General features: G+C 40.5%; 1 protein-coding gene across 1 annotated transcript in view; it reads right to left on the bottom strand.

Annotated features, from left to right (window-relative positions):
* Window positions 1-8,986: 8,986 nt before the first annotated feature.
* The window catches only part of ALG13 (ALG13 UDP-N-acetylglucosaminyltransferase subunit), a 41,358-nt gene continuing 29,812 nt past the window's right edge, over window positions 8,987-20,532 (bottom strand). The window contains exons 21-24 of the mRNA XM_090059830.1: window positions 20,104-20,232; window positions 12,310-12,350; window positions 11,039-11,225; window positions 8,987-9,904 (exon numbers count right to left, since the gene is read on the bottom strand). Of these exons, the coding sequence (XP_089915956.1) occupies window positions 9,630-9,904; window positions 11,039-11,225; window positions 12,310-12,350; window positions 20,104-20,232 (632 nt within the window). The 3' untranslated portion in view covers window positions 8,987-9,629. The remainder of the gene's footprint in view (window positions 9,905-11,038; window positions 11,226-12,309; window positions 12,351-20,103; window positions 20,233-20,532) is intronic.

Raw genomic sequence — 20,532 nt, 5'->3', positions numbered from 1 at the left:
TTACTTTAAAAAGGACCCTTTTTGTTCCATGTGAACTAACCCACTTTTCACATTATCTGCTTGATTTGTTTTTCTTTATGAAAGAGCTACACTTGTTTCCTGATTTTAGACAGAGTCATACAAGGGTAAAACGGAGTTTTCCTTTTTATTCATCATGCATTTTTCCCTGTAGAAATGATTAATGTCCTCACTCATAATGTGGAAGGATTCTTCTTGAGATGGAGCCTTTTATCTACAGCTGCATTTGAAACATGGTGAAATAGAATACAATCCTTATCTTCAGATCATTTGATACTTCTTTTTACTCCACAGGAAACTCTCTCCTTTGACTTAAGGTGTGCAAAGTCAACCAAAAAGACTAACAAGACAAAACATACCCTGATAAAGTGGCTTGAACAATTTCTTTGTTAGAAGTGACCTTTAAAGTGATATCCAGAAAGCTTCCAAAAGATCACGCTATAGTGAAGGTGAGCAGCTATTTAAAACAGCACCTCCCATGTTCTTTAAACACTGCCTTGGTAAACAGTGTGTTTGTTTGTCCACCTTAATAGCGGTAGCATGAGCTGAACTTACAAGATGCAATTCTTCAGACATAACAGAGATGCCAATCTTTCCTAGAGCAATTAGCTAATAAAACACTGTGAAATCTTTAGGCAACCGAATTCAAAAGATATGCCTTTTTGAATTTTTAAAGTTGCTGTTTTGAAGCAAGGGGCTTCCTTTGTGGTGGATTGTGTAGTTTCATCTATCAGCTGTTAATTGGGTTTATAGGACATAGTTTGAGAATTGCAAGCAGTTGGTGTTGGAAAGGGCAAGGATTGTGACTGAGATTTTAGTTTTCTGTTTTCATACATGGCAGGTCCAAAGGAAAGGCTTATTCTGCAGCCACACTTCCATTTTGCATTGACATTAATGTTAAATTACCTCTTCCCAGGGCTTAACCATAGACAGGATTTGGAATTTTACCCCATAGGACTTAGAGAGGTTGAGAAAGTAGTTTGCTTTTTGAAGTTTTATCCAAAATCATAATGTACCTTTTTTCAGGCAAAATACTCAGCAGAGATGGGAGGAATCATACATAGGTAACACTGAGCGAGGGCCTCAACATTTGGACCCTCAACTGTAGCCTTCTTGCAAACAAACACCCATGCCTCGCTTCGTGTCATCTACTTTTCTACTTGCATATTTTCAGTCAGCAGTGCAAACTCCATGCCATTCCCAACCATGACACATGTACAAATGAAGAGAAATGATGTACATAATAAATCTATTTATTTTATGTGTATTTTTAGCTTAACTGTAAACTGACAACAAATAAAAAACATTTACTTTTTTCCCAAGAAATGTATGCCTATTGAAATTCAAGGTGTTTCTACCTTTTCAGATGTAACATTTCCAGCTGCCTATTGATAATAAACATTTATGAACAGTAATAGATCTAGCACAGTATAATCTTTGCCATGTTCAGAGGAACCTTTCTAAAGGCTCCACACACACACGTTTCTCTCTGGTGCATTGTCATGGAGACAACTCAAGGGCCATGATCATATAGGGACTCATGCAGGTGCTTGGTTTTAAGAAATGAGCAGTCCTCACCTGTCTTCAACAGGACTAACAGTTAAGAAGATGTCAGTCTTTATGGACCTAAATATATATTTTCTGGGTATATCAGAAAAGTCATGAACTTCGGGCCTAATGGCACTTGAAGCTTAATGAGCTGTTTTTGCTACGCCAATATAAAAGTAATGGGAAGCCCATAATAAGTAGGCTCTGGATTGCACCTACTGGAAAATAAGGCTCGTGTTTACCATCTAGGAAGATAAATATCAGTGTGTCCTGACCTCTACAGTTACTTGGATAAAGTGGAAGCAATAAGTGAAATTTAAGGGACATGTGCTCACTCTCTCTCTCTCTATAGATCTATCTATCTATCTATAAGGGCATAGTATGCTTCATTAACTTTTGTAGTCTGGGAAGAGAAAAATAAAGTTTTAAATATATTTACAATACTTAAGAGGAAAATGCTAATTATTTTAAGACGCTAAAGAAAGGGATTCAAAGAAACACTTAAACATACCCCTTACACACTAGAAAATCTGAAAACCCAGAGATAAAATGTACGAAGTACTGATGTTTTGGGATATTCAAGTAGGAGTTCAGCCAAAATACATTTCTCAAACTTTTGTCCCTACTGATGTTATCTGGTTCTTGTTCCAGAAATGGGAATCCAACCATACATCAAAATACTGTATAGGAATTTTCCCATCTTAGTTTCTAACTAGATAGCAGGCACCTTTGCTCAGCTAGGATAACATACAATGCAAAATACAATTGAAAAAATGCCTGGTAGTAATGTTACATCTATAAGATTTGCACTTTCTGGAAAGTGACATGAATTTCAAATTTATGAAGATAAATTCATTACAAGATACAAAAGCTGTCACCTTGGAATGATATAACAGCATCCAGAAAGATGTTACTCTCTTTTAAAATCAGACATAGCAGTTATTTTACATGTTTGAAGAAAACACTGAAGCAAGTAGGGATGGAAACAAGAGAGGGGACAAAAAAGAAAGCAAGCTACAGAGACAAAGAGGTTTAAATCATTTCCTGTCACAAGGGTCTTCTCTTCTCCATCTTTGTACCAGCATCTGGTAGTTATATCAACTACCTTGTAAAAACAGACACAAACAAATGGGTACAAATATCAGTACAGAAGTATGGCATCCCAGCTCCCCAGAGTTAGTAGCAAAATATCCACCTACATAAGTGAAGCCTAGATTTCATCTCTGTGATCTAATCATCCCATTGGACATGCTCAAATAGACACCAGTGAAATACATGAGAGATCAAAGCTGCAACTTTTAAATCCAGATCCCAGTTTTGGATAGCCCATAATTCAGGTTCAAGATGTGTAGCTTTCACTACTCTAATGAAAGGGGCTACTTAGAAAATATGGATATTTGGATCTATATATCTATATCTATATAGATATATATCTTGGTTGGGGTACCTTTATCAAAATGACTTTTACATAATATCAATGAGGGACTGAATATCATCAAAAGCATTCATAGTGATAACAGAAAACCTAAAATGAAGGCTTGGAAAGGAGAAGAATAGATAGCAACTGAATGAGAAATGCAGCTTCCTGTAAGATCTCTGGCTTAGTGTTACTGTATGATGAGGCTGGGGGGAAAAGGGCTGTAGTCTGACGCTGAGTGGTTTCACCAGTATCTCATATTGCTGTCAGGCAGAATTACAAAGGACTATTTCAGCAATATTAAACGATAATTATCTTTAATAATAAATGAATTTTACAATTGGATGATTCCATAAAATGTGTTCCACTAGCCTCCACTGCAAGGTCCTCTATTGAAATGGGACCAGAGCTATTGTTTTTGATGAAAAAAGAACCTCCTAAATGCAACTAAAGTTTTGATGATCTGCAAGGTTCTTGATGCTTTGAAACCTGACGATTACAACAGGAGATGGAAAAGCAGGAGTGGCAGAAATAACGTGTTGCAGACCGAATCAAGAATCCAGAGCTGCCCACTATGAACGGAAACACATGCCCGAGGTGCAACAGTGTCTATCGATGCTGCATCAGCCTCAGCAGCCATCTTCGGACCCACAAATAAAGTAATCATGGAAGACAATTATCCTCAGCTGCAAGAGACTGCTGATATATAATCAAACATATCTTAAACTAAGTCAATCATTTGGGTGACATCAATTTCTAAAAAGAGCCTGATCACTTCCAGACAGACCCCCAAGATCCATCAGCACTGTGGAAGTGGGGGAAAAGATCCTACAAGTGGCCTTGCTGCAACTCTCTTAGCCTCTGAAAGAGCGACCAGTTTGAAAGGGTTCGCTAGTATAACACATCTCTACAGGCTGGGAAGATTAGAGACAAGAACATCAGTGATCACCAGATGCAGTTGTCACTTGGGTACCTGGCTGCATGGTAAAATAGGTTAGATGCCCTCTGAGCAGACATGTATTTTCTGAGATTTTAAACAGAGGATGTGGGACCTCTAAAATATTCCTGACAGTTATAGCAAACAAAGTAAAAGATCACAGCGCTTCACTGTGTGTTGGTGTTGATCTCTTTAAATTCTTCCATCGCTAATACAAATAACCATTATCCAAGCTGTCAGTGCCTTACTAATACAAAATGCTGCAGTTTTGTTTAGCGATCAAGCTAAATGCTTGATTAAACTAAATGCTTGGGGTTTCTCCCTCAGTTTGGGGATCACCTACCTCTTATCTGCCCTGTGGTTTTCCCTTAGGGCATCCCATTCAAAATTAGATGGAGACCCACATCCCTTTCTTATGACCAGGGATTTAGCTGTCATTTAACAGTGATTCACTGCACTTACCTTAGGAAGTCTGCCTTCATCTCAGTACATATAACTCTGCCCTCTCAGGTGCAATGACAGTGGTAGCCAGTGACAGTCTGACTTCACAAAAGACAGTGAATGTTACTTTAGGATAGAATCATAGGGTCATAGGCAAACTCAAGGGTTATCTAGTCCAACTCCATGCACAGATGCAGGATTTGCTATTCTTAAGCCATCCTAGACAGCTTCCTAGCCAGGCCACTGGATAGGAAGCAGTTCCATTATTCTACAGTTTTTGCAACAGAAGCGTTACGGAGGGAAGCATTACAGAGACGACGCACCATAAAGCAACAGGCAACCTCTACATGCTGCCTCACCCGACTTCTCTGCAGTCACGTGGAATCCAGCTAATTAGAGACCCACATTTATAAACTGAATTAATACTTATATTAAGGACCAGCCAGTTTTATAAACAGACTGACTACTTCATACCTCTGGGAGGCCTGTCTGGTACCCTTCCTCACCCAGTTCAAACCATGATAGACAACGGCTCCCAAAAAAGGGGGCAAAGTAGACTGGATTATTTTTTTCAGAAAGCTAACTCCTCACCCCCAATGTTTCCAGGAACTCAAGAGATACATAAAACGTTATTTTTTCCCTTTTAATATTCCATATATCCAGAGTAACACATCTGAATAAAATAGCTCCTGAAAATGTCCGTGCTTCCACAAGCTCACACCTATCACAGCTACTAGGCTTGCACAGAGACTGTCTTTATTAAAAGGAAAAAAAAATAATCCCAGGAGCTCTACCAACCACATCACTTTCTGCTTTTCTGTTAATAGAAACCAAAGTGAGAAGGCATTGTATGACTCTTCTACAGACACTAAAGCCTCTAAAGCATCTGTAGAGAATTAAGCCAGTTTATTTTCATGCACACATTGGGCTGTGTGTTTAGTGTAATCTGAGCAACTGTGGAACAGAAAAAAAAAAAAAGGGGTCACATGGGTAGTAGTCACCGGACACATCATTTCCTACATACACGCACACATAACATGTTGGGTATTTTGTTGTTCCTTGTTCCCATGACTAATCTACATAAAAGGAGAAGCAGCTTACTACTATGACCAAGCGATGGTTAGTCCTTTGGCTCAAGCTTAGGTTCTGGCATTGAAGGCTTCAGGTTTAATTTTCCCAGACAATAGAAAAAGGGAGGTCAGATTGCAAGGAAAAAAATAGGTCTTCTATTTTGTTCAACAACTATTAAGGAGAGCTAATCAGTCCTAGGTTATAATGTATGAGGGTTGTGGCAGCGCAGTAGAGGGCACTATTTACAGAGCCACCCACTTCACTGTGCAGGCCCAAAAACATTGCTTCAGGAGTCTCCCACAGGGTGTCTACACCTGGCTGTCCTGCTAACTGGAGAATACCTGCAAGCATGGGGTAATGCTGCCACCACCCAGGCAATGGTCTGTTAGGGCTCTATGCAGCCAGAGACACACAGACCCTGCAAACCTTGGGGTAGCTTTGCCCACAGATAATATTCCTGGGTGCCTCTTTCAGCCCGAAGCATCCCAAGATAACATCAGGTAGGACTGAGGGAACAAACAGACAAGCTCCACTAGGCAAGATGGGAGCAAAAAGGCCCATTTCTCCCACCTCCAGAATACCACAGCAAGGCATGCTGTTACCCTTATTGCCCGGCGGGGGCGGGGTGGAGGTGCCTGGAACAAGAAAGTCAGGATACACTTTGAGCAAACATAAATCTGAGACTTAAAACAGTCTTGGATATAATAATCTTTTTAAAACTGGCCTAGACCTAAATCCTAAACTTCTGGCTAGTTTCCAAGCCTTTACTTACAGAAAGTTACCCAGGCAGCAGTCTGGAGGCACATCGCTTGTTGCTTTCCAAAATGCCCACTGCCAGGAAGAACACATTCCCCTTGGCCAAGTCACCTGGTTGACCACCCTGAACCAAAAAGAACGCAAGAGCCATCCACCTGGAATGACCCAAGTGAGAGCGAGCAAGAGATTTCTTCACAGTGGTCATAATTCATGTGCATGTGTAGTAGCAGGGATGGGGAGAGGGAAATGGGAAACCTGAACGCCAAGCTTGTGAAAATTCACTAAACAATGGGAAATCTGAGTTATGACAGTTTTGTGGTTCAAGAAAAAAAATATTTAAAATACTCTAGGAATTTTTAATAGCTCCCATTGTCAGAAAAATTTGAGAGGAAGTTTAGACCAAAGTAAGTCATTCTCTGTTCTACAGTTTATCTATGCATGGTTATTTATGATAGAAACAGCTTGTGTTCAAGTCTCCCATGCAGGAAGGGGGTAGGGTGGGGTGGAGAGCTTCACTGAGCAGGGGCACAGGATTAAAATAAACAAATAATTAAAAAAAAATATCACAGGAGCCAATAGGGGGCCACTGTCATATCTGGAATATCTTCCAACTTTTGATCTTTAATGTGTGTGTGTACTTGGTTATAAGATTGACAATTGCAGGTTGGGATGTTTAAAGTGTAGTAAGATTCAAGAGCTGAAATCTTTGAAGCTGGCTAAGGGATATGAATTCCCAAACCCTATCACAATTTACAAGGACAAAAGATTGGACACCAAACCCTCCAGTTAGCTATGAAGGTCTCAGCCAGCATGTCACAGGACAGACAGCGCTTCTCATTAGCTGTAGTACAAGTATTGGCAAACAATAGCAAAGTCCAGTTATGCGGCTATCCAAGTGCCCTGCAGTATCAGAGCTTAGAAGTCTAAGCATTACTATGATTTAATGCAAAAAAGGCAGCTACTTGCAGCTTCAGTTCAAAGACTGGAAAACACCGATAATGGCAAGTATCTTTAGAACCATAAAAAAAAAATCTAAGCCTACTCAGCTTCAAAAGAGCCATAAAACAACCAATATTCTTTCTGGTGCTTGAACAATCCTATACTCTAAGTTTGCTTGTTCAGGTATTGAACTGAGGTATTAGCTTATCCCATAAGTTTGAAAGCAATTCTGGTTTTTTTGGAGTTTTTCGTAAAGCAACAAAACTGAGGGAGGGAAGAAATGAGGTTTCTGTGGGTTGTGGCTAAGAGGTGCATTTTTAAAATACGCTTCTTAGTTTTGAAATACTAACCCTCTGTCCTCCATCTTCGTTTAAAATATAAAAACAAAAACCTTTTAGATGCCTTGTAGGATTAGGGTAGGTTTGTCTGCTGAACCCAAGACAAAGAGAAAGTAAAAAGGCCTTGAGGTTTGTGTGTGGAATCTGATTTGCTGCAGCCCTTTATCAGCTAATCACCACCTGGGTACCTACACATCTAGAAGCCTTTTCTCAGCAAGGGTGCCATCCCAACCATTAGATTCAGTGGATGAGCAGGTTCAAGGAGTGGAGACCTGAGAGCCTGAGGTTCCTACCAAAGTTCACTGGTTATTTTCTGTATTTTGAAAAGAATGCATTGTGAGTGCCTTGCAGGCAAAAGCAATGCAACTAGACCATGGAATTAAGACAGCAATTAAAGTCCATCTGGGATTTAAAAAGAAAACACCACAGAAAGGTCCCCCACACAAAAGCATAGACATTAAAAGAAAATCCAAGATGTACTATTTCCTGCTTCTCTTCCCGTGAGCAAGTAACAGAGGCAGGTAAACCATCCCCCAAAAGACAAAACAGCTTTACTTCTAAACAACTTAAAGGTCTTTTCTCTTTCAACTGGCAGCTGTGGAAAGTGAACCTCTCACTTGAGAAATGTCGTGAGGAGGGTACAAGAAGAATGGAGAGGGGTGGTACTGTACCAGACAACACCTCCTTGGGCACCGTGTTGAAGATGCTTTGTTTCAGTAAAACTACTAGTCTAAGCCTCTGGGAAATAAGATAAGTCATTACTACACTGAGTAATAAGGGAGTGAGTCTGTAGGTTCTTCAACTGGATGATGATCTACTCAGGTCTCTTCTGACCCTGGAAGGTATGAAACTAGACTCCCATATTCTTGAAAGTTATTTTCTAACCACTTTGTCTCTGTTTTGAGACAGTGAAAAGGAAGAGGCAGAGAACCTCAACAATGAACATCCCCCTCAACCATTTTGAAGTTTAGTGGGGATGTTATAATTGTTGTAACCTCTGTGTATAAAGCCTACTGCAATTTTAATCTCAGATAGAGGGTCCGAGTTCAACATCTTGTTGTGGCCCTAGCTGTCATGTGAGACAAATCAGGCACAACCTGGAATGCTGCCATGACAGCAAACTGTAGTCCCTTGTTACCTCATCCACCTGGATGAAGAGTTCGTCTCATAATGGGAAGTAATTTAAGCATCTTCAGACAAGTGTGGCAAGCTGCAACAAAACTCACACTATTGTGCCTCATTTGAATTGTAGAACCCGGAGTCAAGTTTGCACTGCACTGGCAAAGCACTCTGCTTCGTCTTGTGCCCTCATTGCACTATTCACTCAACGCACGCACTTTGGGGAACGGTCAGCCCAAGTTTCTCCTACTGTTCTAACAATGCTAACTGGGCTTCTTTGCAAGTCTGTTGGTGAATCTAGTTTGCAGGGATGTTATGAGTTAGCTGTGAAGAGACATTTCCAAATGTGTGATGCATTTTTTTTTATTTAGTGTCATCAGTGCAATAAACACCAGTTCTACCACCATTGTGCCATCACTTCTCCAACTAAATCTCACACAAATACAATAGTACACAGCAGACTCAATCAAAGCAGAGTATTTTTCCCACCTTCAAAGACACAGACTATGATGAAAGAGATTAAACAGGAGAGAAAGCACAACTATTACAAATAAGCAATTACTACTGAAGAATATACTTGCCTGTTACTTTGTTTTGGAAGACCTGAGAAAAGCAGTCTATTACAACAGTAATTACTGTCCTCAAATCAGCTTAGACCCAACCTTTCCCCAGCTTCAAGTGTAACAGGTAGGCAAAAATGTAGTACATTTTTAGTGCCAATGTACTTTTCATTAATATACTGATTTGACAGAGTTGAATGCAAGGCTCATGTTCTTCGCTGGTGTTAGGAATATATATACATACAGGTATATAGTCTTATTTCTTTCCTATATAATCTACTAAAACAATATTCAATTTGACAACAGGTTTACAAACATAAATCAAAGGAAAATACAAGTGTAGGGGGGAGAAGGAGGGAAGGGGAAAAAGAAAAATCAAACAACTAAACAGCTTAATTACTATAAAGTCCACTGCTGAAATAATACTAGCATACATAGAGAAAACAAAACTTCACTGGAAGGTGGGGGGTCTATGCCTCTTGGCATTACATACTTTGAGGTACATAATGAGGTGCAGGATTAGGTGAGGTAATATAGCTGACTTGATGCAACTGTCCAGGATTTACAGTGTTACGAATTCGTGGAGAATTATTATATGATGGATTTACTGGATGCCAAGGACTAACGTAATGATAGGTAGGTACTATAGAGACGCAAGAGTCGAACCCAGGTAGAGGTGGCTGGCCATATGGATCTGGCACAATTGGGTAATATACTGTCCCGTGGGAAGGAGGTGGAGGCTCTGCATTTTGGAAAGAACCTGAAAAAATATATAAATTAGCACGTTTAAACATTTTATACAGTCTATATTCATTATAGACGCTTGTTATGATATAGACCACACTGAAAATAGATAGATAGTTACATAAATGTTTATCCCCATTTGATCTGCACACTGGAAGAGGTGGCAGTCATCTTGGGTCCTGAATTAGTCTGAGAAGCACCTGACACTGCTAAGCCTTGTTACCTATTGTTTGTACTGTGCTGTTTGAACTTTTAGAGGAGTTGAAGAAAATCATGCAAGACTAATGAAAAACCTAATTTTCCTAAAAAACAAGACAAAAACAAATCTTTCTGCAAAAAATCCCACCAAATATTAGGTTGATAGATTCTTGCGCTGCCCCAACAGAATAGCTGGCAGCTACAGGAGAACTGGAAGCCCTCTGTATTTGCCACTAACCAATTCATAGTATGGGAGGAGAGATCTACTGACAGAGAGATAAGCTTGCTTCTATCACCTACTCCATTTGTCCAGCAAACAGACACTATAATGAGTTGGACATTTGGCGTGTTCTACTTGTTTAGCATTTTCCCCCATTAAGTACAAATAAACCTATAGACTTCTTATAGAATGGATGGGCTGAGCTTAGGGGTTGCCATAGCTTCATATGCAGTAGGAGAGCAAGTTATCTAGATAAGTTTTATTAACATCCAATAGCCATGTTCCTAATCTATTTATTTTCTTAAAAACATATGGGGGAGAAAAAAAAAGCTCACAGGACAAATGTTTACCACAAACTAAGAAAGATATACTTACCCCACTCCACAAAACACTCTTAACCCACCATTAAAGAATCCCAACAAAATACTGTCATACAACCAACCCTACCTTAAAACACCTACAAGTTTTCATCAGTTAATTCAAGAGACTTATGAAACCAAATCAATAGGTCCCTCATTACACAGGAATTTTAAACTGTTCCCCTGTGCTACATTTAGTTGGGTTTGCCTCCCTTTTCACTTGACAAAGAGAAAGAATTCAAGCCAATACAACTAAAAGGAAAAAAAATAAGAGCACTACTATTAACTACATGGTGGCAGTTGATAGGTGAGCGATTATAAGAAGCGTTTCTGTAACACCTGACAAGCGCATACACACAGCTTGAACACGAACCATTTGCTGATGTATCCAGAGGAACTTGCCGGACATCATTTCTCCCCATGTCAGGGTATATCTGGGGTACTGACTGATCCACCATGGGTGCAGGCTCAGTATACGCTGGGTAAGCTTCTACAGATGGTGGTGGTGGTGGTACCTGTTGCATGTATACCATGGAGTGCCAGCAGCTCTGATGATAATACTTGAGAAATTCAAGGCAAAGAGAATTTTTAAAAGGAGACGTGCAGATTGCTTGTCTACTATCCTACAGCTCTTAACATTTCCAGAAACAGCAAGAAGTTTTGTTCCCCCCACCCTTTACCATACATGCTGCAAGGTAATCCATGTATAGACTGCTAAATCATCACAACCATTAAAAATACTGTACTTTTACAACTATACCTTGGTCTCCATGGATATTGCCTCATGAAAGATCAAAAAGCTCTTCAGGTTTGATAAAAATCAAACTGATTTTATCATACTGGGAGAGATGGTAAATTTGCTATATTTCTATTTCAAAATGAGACAACATCCTTTACTTCCTTCTCCCCACATCGGTATCATCTATTAATTCTGCCCTCCTGTGTTCATGCAAGTCCAGTACTGAAGTTACTCGCTGCTGCCGAGTACTAGGGCACCTCTGATGTAGATGGCCTTATTCCATTTTGTAACTGCTTATTCCGGAGATGTGCCAAGACCCCTCTGCTCACTCAAGGAGCTGGAAACAAAATCGAGAGGTGCCTTTAACACTGGACCCATTCCCAAAGAATACTGGTCAGAATCTCATCTCTGAACTCAACTAGACCACATGGTTGGTTGTACAGAGGCTGGGAGGGTGGTGGTGTTATGGCCTTGAAACTGGTGCAACTCCAGGAGAATCTAGCTCTGGCTCCTTCCATGATTGTTGCAGACGCACTAGGCTACATTGGCCAAGACTGGTGACACCCAAAGCAGTTTCCCTACTGATTATAACAGACTCTTGATAAAGCTCCTAACCCTTGTGCTTAACATTTTCCTTTTCAATAGGAAGAACAACTCTTATCCAGCCATGTTAATAAAAACAACAGAATGCTACATGTAATAATGCAATTCATGAATTCACCACAAGTCACAACTTTACTTCCTGCTATGTTCTTCAGTGTCCTCCATGCCCACATGCATATTAAACAGCCAAGTACACAGGAAGCAAATTCAGAACTTAAAAGCCTTATTCAGACACATTGATGCATCTGTCAAGACAGGTGACATTTTACAGGCAATTTACCAGTCATTTGAAAAGCACTTACCTGCAATCCCAGATTAAAATAATACTGCAAAACCTTTGTATCTGAAATCAAACAACATAGCATGAACAACAACAAAGCAACTAACTTTAATGAGGACAAAAATTAGTTTACAACCCACCTCAATACTTTCAAAACTGATATTCTTTAAATTAGTACATCTACATATATGTAGTAGGCAATACGGTGTATGACTTTAGTACAATAAATTATATTATTGTTTGATAACCAGTATATTAATAAAAACACATTGATATTCTATTAATTCTCTTTCGGGGTTATTTTATCAGTTACCCAATGGTGCTTTTCACATAACGATTTTCCCAGTATTCTTACATATCTTAAAGTATAAACAAGCATGGCCTAAATTTCTTGAAGCAACTAGTTGTCCCGGGCACTACAACACATCCTTAAAAAAAGAACAAACTTGGGAAAGGGTAGATAGCACAGGTTTTGGAACTGAATTCCAACAAGTCATATTTAAAATAAATATTCTTGCATATTAACTTATTCACAGGGTCTAAGAAAACTATTGTAAAATAAGCTGGCACATAATGCAGTAATAGTACTTCAGATGCAGAACTCTTAGTAAAAATATGCATTTCTCTTGCATCTATCCAGTGCATTATTTCTTTAGGTGTGATTTTTTCTGAGCAGCCAAGAGGAGAAATGAAATTTCTTTAATACTCAAAGTATTTTTGAACACCTCACGCAGGCAGAATACATATGTACATAGACACAGGAGTGGCATAATACTAATTCTAGGGAACTAATATAATGATACTCAAGATTTAAGGCAACAGAGTACACAACTTTCCACTGGAAGGATTAACAGATAAAAGTTAATAGTATTGTTGAAAGGATAAATCACTATAGCTAAAGCTGTAGTCCAGAACATCTAAAACACAGTAAGTAAAGATATGTCTGTTATCTCTCAGTAATTACAGGTGTGCAAAAGGGGCTGTATTTGATTTGGATACAGCCCAAATCAGGGACAGCAATTCAAGTCATGTGAACAAATTAAGAGGCGGTGACTTGGATGATTAGCCAATTTGCCACCCACTGGACTGTGTAGAAGGTTGTACCTAGAGAGTGGTGGTGGATGGGTTGGTATCGACCTGGAAGGACATGGGCAGCGGGGTCCTGCAGGGCTCGGTCCTTGGACCGATACTCTTCAATGCCTTCATCAGTGACTTGGACAAGGGAGTGAAGTGTACTCTGTCCAAGTTTGTGGATGACAAAACTGTGGAGAGAAGTGGACACACCGGAGGGCAGGGAACAACTACAGGCAGACCTGGACAGGTTGGACAAAGGGGCAGAAAACAATAGAATGCAATTTAACAAGGAGACATGCAAAGTGCTACACCTAGGGAGGAAAAATGTCCAGCACACCTACTGCCTAGGAAATGCCCTGCTCGGCAGCATGGAAGTGGAAAAGGATCTTGGAGTCCTAGTGGACTCCAAGATGAACATGAGTCATCAGTGTGACAAAGTCATCAGCAAAGCTAAAGGCACTTTATCATGCATCAGCAGATGCATGACAAACAGAACCAAGGAGGTGATACTTCCCCTCTATCGGGTACTGGTCAGACCACAGCTGGAGTACTGCATCGAGTTTTGGGCGCCACACTTCAAGAGGCATGTGGATAACCTGGAGAGGATCCAGAGAACTCGAATGGCTAAGTGCTTGCAGGCCAAGCCCTATGAGGAGAGACTCGGGCACCTGGACCTCTTCAGCTTCCACAAGAGAAGGTTGAGGCGTGACCTTGTGGCTGCCTATAAATGCATCCTGGGGGTGCAGAAGGGAATTGGTGAGGCTCTACTCACCAAGGTGCCCCTGGGGGTTACAAGACATAATGGCCATAAGCTAGCCGAGAGCAGATTTAGACTAGACACTAGGAAGAACTTCTTCACAGTTAGAGTGGCCAAAATCTGGAATGGGCTCCCAAGGGAGGTGGTGCTCTCCCCTACCCTGGGGGTCTTCAACAGGAGGTTGAATGGGCATCTGGCTGGGGTCATCTGAACCCAGTACTTTCTCCTGCCTATGCAGGGGGTCAGACTAGGCGATCTATTGAGGTCCCTTCCAACCCTAACATCTATGAATCTATGAATTCGTTGATTCTGATCACCTGTCCCCGATTTGATTCGTCCAAATCCAAATATCCGATGCCAATTCGAGAATCAGCAATTTGGACATAGACACAGCTTTAAAATGTTTTTTCTACATACCTCAAGGGACCAGGCATGGCTCGTGAATGCTGCAACGTTGGGGCAGATGGAGCATCCCACAGGAGCGCCAGCCACCCCACCCCCCATGCTTGGCAGCAAACCTGAAAGTGGACTAGAAGTACTTCGGATCCACTGGGGAGCATGCTGGGCCCACCCACGCTCCCCCAGCTCTGCAGCTGGCCACAGGGGGACCCCAGGTACCCCCCAGACCTAGGAGGTACTAGTCACTGAGCTAGGGGGTGCAAGGGGGGCCCCAGCACACTCCTTGGTGGACCTGGAAATGGACTGAAAATGCTTCTGGTCCATTGCTGGTTCTGGTACCCAGCATGCCAGGGAGCTCCTCACTCTTCTGTGGGATGTTCCATGCACCCCAGCATCTCAGTGTTCATGAGCCACCTGGCACCTGGAGGTATATAGAAAAAAAATAATTTAAAACTTGTGTCTGTGTCCAAATCACTGAATCTTTCTAAATCTATTCAGAGGGATTAAAGGATCTCCTGATTTATTCATATTCAGCCACCAAATCAGGCCAAATCAAATCAGCAAGCGAAGCTGCGTACAGCCCTAATATTAATGACACATAATAGACCTACTCAATCCTTAATCTACTAAGGAAGTAAAAAGCCTTCACACTACAGACCATTTTAAAAACACAGTAATATACCATGGGAAACATTCAGATATGGAACAATGCAATTAATTTTACATGCTATTAAAAAATGAAAGCTCATTAACACCTTTTTTACTGGTGTTAAAAGCTAAACTGAATAGTAAACGTCCAAACAGCTAATTTTTCACTACAAAAATGAGAAAGCTGGATGTCTGCAGAAGAGGAAATAGAGGTTACTTTGCAAGCTGGTCTCTCAAACTAGAAGCAATTCATCTGCACCACTGTATGCATAGCGAGATGTACAGCTTCGACATGGATGATCAACCTCCTGCCAACTGCAAATAGCTTTCAGCTTCGTGTTGCTTCCAACTAGTCTTAAGAAGTCCTGCTCTGCAACTATTACTCCTACACTTCTGAAGCATCAACAATCCTAGTACAAGAGGAAGATGCGAGCCGCAAAAGGAAATAAAACTGGGCACCTGATGAGACTGTGAGGAAGTATATAGGTACCTCAGGTTTTGTGGATTTGGATTTAGGATCTCTCTCCCCACATTCCCTAGCTATATGCCCTTACCCCCCTTCAGATAGTAATAGGCATCACTTATCTTTGAAGGATGAAATGCATCCATTTTTCTATACCCTTCCACAGATATGTTTTCCAATTTAAAATTGTATTCCTTCCATGAAGGGGCTAATTTTCCAGGCAATTACATGGTACAAAAAGGAAGTAATCCCAGAAGTAATGATGGATTTGAAAGTGGTTCACCAAGAATACTGTAATTTTGAACTTAGCAAGGCATCTCCACCCCTCAATATGAACTGTTTTAAACTACTCAAGATTTGCTGTTCAGACAGGACCACACTGTATTTCCATTCTACACCTCAGTTCATGAATTAAGGAGGAACAATAGCAAGCCACCAATTCCTTGACTGGTCTCACGTCCATATATTCCATGGGATTAGGAAAAAACAGGTTCCATATTAGGCGTCTGTACTAAATTAAATCAGTACTGCCTTTTAAGTCCTTAGAGCACCAAGAGAAATAAGCTGCTCCTGAAATTAAACATTTCTGAAAGAGGAGCTTATTTGCAGCTTTGATATGCAAACATTTCTTCACTGTGTTGGCTCGCAGGAAGATCAGCCTGTGCTTAGTTTGTTATTTGTAGCAATTATGAGAGGATATTCTGCCTAACAAAGTCCGGAAAGACACTCCAGGAGGAAAGGGAGTTTAGGAGATTCAGGTGACTGATGGGAAAAAAAAACATCAACTCAATATAGTCATACATTTCTTTCTTTCTTCCTTCATTATATTAATAACTTCAACCAATCCCTTTGCATTCAGTCTCCAAAACTAAAAATAAAAACAGAGATCATCTATACTTTCACAACTCTTAGCAGAAATTTAGATGCAAGTGAAGAATCATAGGACTAAAAATCCCACACAACAGCAGCGAAAAATTGTTTCATGGGTTTTTGGGGACTCTTTAAAACTAGAGTGGAATAGAATGAAAAATATCCTCTTTCATCACCACCATTAGGTTTGCCATTTATATTATCTGGCATATTAAAGGCCAGTGATTCATCTAATTATCTGTTAGCAAATATGCACAAGTTCTTGCCTCTCCCTGAGGGCAACGAGTTGATGCCCTGAAGGCCACCTTAAATGACACTCTTTTGTCTGGGGCAACATTAACCATAATGCTAGAGAAATATTAAAAATGCTGGAAGAGCAACATGCTTTCAATCATTACAGTATCCAGCAATAAGTTAATTTACACTTGGAACAAATTAAAAAAAAATCTAATTTTATTCATCACTTATTTATGCAAACACATGCAAAATAAAGCATTAGGTCTAGGAGCTGAATGGAGCAGGTGTTTCATAGTGGAGATAACAGTACACAGAAGGGAACTGGAAGAATGAAGTGACAGGCTGCTGCTGCTAGAACAGCAGCAAATGCGGTAGGAAGCCAGATTCTGTTTACATTGTTCTTTTACATTTGTAGAAATGTGAATGATCTTCAGTAAAATATACTACCTTATGACACAACAGCTAAGGGAGAAGCCATAATATTAATTATCTTCATATACAAAAATAAGCAGCAGTGCTAGTCCTTGAGAATTAAGCCTCCTCTTAAGAGGCATTAAAAAGTATTTGGTTGGACAGAATTTAGCTAAGGCTGCCTTTAAAAGGCTTTGATCTTTCTGGAATATTACTGCAGGGAGGTAAAGCACCGTCTGAAATATAGACTACCAAACAGACCCCCTCCCACCCAGCTCCTCAGATGATAGCAGCTTAAATAGAGAAAGGCAGGGGAAAGAGCAGGCACAAGATTAGTGCATACGCAAACACATGGGAGAACCCCCCCAAATTTAACTCCATCAGGAACAGAAATTTAAGATGAATTCTGAAACTTCAAACAGCTAAATAGTCATGAAGGAACACGTGAACCCAGCTTGGGTCTCTGATCCTCGGAGCTGCCCAAGTCACATCAGGTGGAATACTGATCCTGTTTTATGCACTCAGTGGATACAAGTGGAACAAAATCAAATTCTGACAAGTGCCTGCATTACCCATGGCTTTCAGGACTTTGGACATCAATAGTTTTGTAATGATTACATCAACAATTGAGGTAAACATACCAATATCCCACAATAGCTTCAGTATTATGGCACTTATTAGATTCAGCGCCAATTTCCACCTCTAACAATCCTTTCTAAAACCTTGCATTCCAGACTCAAAACCTGGCATCCTCTTCCTGAAAGAGATTCTATGGAACTGGGGGAGAAATCTGGAGCTGAAGGCCTTCGGTGCAAAAAGGGCTTTACTCTACATCCATTCCCAATTCTCCTTTAACAGACTGGAGTTGCCAGTTCTGCCATATGCCGAAATACTCAGACTCCTGTCTTCCATGGCAATTCAAACGCATTCAACAAACGTGGACTCAGTAGTCATTGATGCTACAGCACAGAGCTGATCATCTTTGCCATTTGAAGATGACTGTGGAGACCAACTCGGGCTGGTGAAAGAGGCAGCTAGAACACGTTCTAGAGCATGAATTTCATGAGAATGTATTCTAGAACAAATGTGGCTTTAAAGGTGCTAAGGTGTGAAGGTAGAATTCAAAGAACAGAAAGACCATGTCTGAAGCTCTTTTCCAAAAGTGCCACAGCCAGTTACCAAACTATGATAAAAAATAACTCTCCTGGTTCTGCTTATGGTTCAAATGTGACCTGCAGATTTGGATGAAGGGGCTAAGTTTCTTTCAGGAACAGCAATAAGCTGGTTAACTTATTAAGATTGTTTTTGTGACTATTTGTCTTCAGCTCTCAGCCTTCAAAAATGAAAGTCTATAAAAAACAGTAACAATGACAGTTTGGAAAATTAAAAAGTAGGTCCATAACATCACCCTAGGAAGTGTTGCAATGGAGTATGCCACAGCCACCTAGCATGTTACCCACATCAAAAAAGACGGTTTCAACTGCATTGGTGCAGTGATGAGCAGACACCAAGAACCAACACAAGTACCAGTATACCAGCTCACAGCCTGTGCTGCACTATAAAGGTGGCTTCATTAGATCCATTCTGGGGTACAGCATGTGTGATGTGCTGTAGTATAGTGCTCTCTTGCACAGTCCTTTAATAACACAGACATACCCATGGCAGGCAAATAATATTTGGGAGGGGCTGCAGACAAGTGTCTTTGAGTAAGATTAGGCTATTCATTACATTACAAGAGGAAAAAACCTGAGTTTGGTGCAGACTGCAGATGTGCAAATATATCACTTTCCCTACTACTGCGTAAGTGGACATGATGGGAATGGGATGGAGAAGAGCAAAGAGAAAGCTAGAGATTGTGAAACGTACTGCACATCCTAAGTTTGGTTTATTGCAATAACCTTCCACTGAGACCTATGAGAGTCACCTAGTTTATGATGCCACAGACCTAATGTTTGAACCCCGCATTCCCAGATATTTAGGTATCCAGCAGTGAAAATGCACCCCCTCCCAAAATGACAAATTCTGACTATGAGAATAATACATACATGTCAGCAGCTACCTAGTTCCTATGCTGTTGCTCTGTAGAGAAAACTGGCTTTTACCTCTAGCTTGGCCCTATTACTGCCAAAAATAGCTTCACCTTTCTCTGTCCAACTGGCAGGGAGCAGAAAGCAGAAATAGCTGTAGCCATCATGCAGGCTACAGCAGCAGTATGTGTGAAGCTTTAGCCATAACAACTTGCCCCAAGTGCCTGTGGTTTAAAGTCTGAGCTCTAGCTTCCTCCAGCCTATAACCTACATTGATAATAGGGCCATGAGGCAATTTGATGATGTGACGCATGGAAGACAGCTTGCTCCCTGGGTTAGCCCTTCTAAATTGTGGTATTTTTAACTCTAGAGCCATGGGGGTAGAAAGGAAAAGACTGCAGACTTGGGGAATATGCTCCAAGAACAAAGGGCATCTGCAAGTCATTTACCAAACTGGGACATCCTACACCTACTCACCTAAAGCCAAACTTTAGTATGACCAGGTCATTTATTACCAACTGTAAGTTCCAGGTAATAAAGGAATCTTCCCCCTTCAGAATAATAGGAGCATGAATATTTCACAAACTGGGAAAGTGAAGAAAAAGAGTACAACTCCAGCTGATAAAGCCTCAGAACAAAGTCTTGGCAAAAATCTTTTTGATTCCTATGAGGGGGGTATTTCACCCCCATGTGTATATTGCTTCTTGTTCGAGTATTTATGATGGTAAAGTACAAACTTCTCTGGCTTCTCACGCAAAAGAAAGCCACGACAGGGAGCAAATCTCATTAGGTTAGACACCACTTGGATATTCCTATTCCCCCTCCACTGCTCAGTTTACATTTCGCAAAGCTAAAATCACACAGAGTTGCAACCTCCAGCAAGGTTAATAAAAAAAAAAAAAGCAACATGAAAGGATTAATTTTTCTTACCTCGAGGTAGATCACTGCCACTGGGATCACAAGAGTAAGGTGGAGGAACATTACCAGCATCTCCCACCTCACTAACTGGAGGTGGTGGAGCTGGATGATAGGAGTATGGCACTGAAGAGAGTGCTACTACTTGGAGGGAAAAAGAAAAAAAAAAAAAGACAAAACAAAGCAAGTGAGACTTACAAAGGTTTTAAAAAGAGTCTTTTCTGCATTAGCAACTGGGAATTCCTGCTTCCCCACTTCTCCGCACTTATTTTTTAATCCTAACATTTTGTTTTACTCTGGTAGAACCTTGGAACAAAACAAAACAAAAACTTTGGTTTAAAATACTGTTACCTATTCTTATTACAAACAAGAAAAGACACCAAGTTAATAATATTTGCTTTTCAGTTTCTTTTCACGTTTGAAGGCCTTTTGTGCCGTCTCCCT

Source organism: Crocodylus siamensis, chromosome 8 (assembly GCF_052110815.1).
Source record: "Crocodylus siamensis isolate JL-2025a chromosome 8, ASM5211081v1, whole genome shotgun sequence".
Lineage (NCBI taxonomy): Eukaryota > Metazoa > Chordata > Crocodylia > Crocodylidae > Crocodylus > Crocodylus siamensis.
This window is presented reverse-complemented; position numbering and strand designations above follow the sequence as displayed.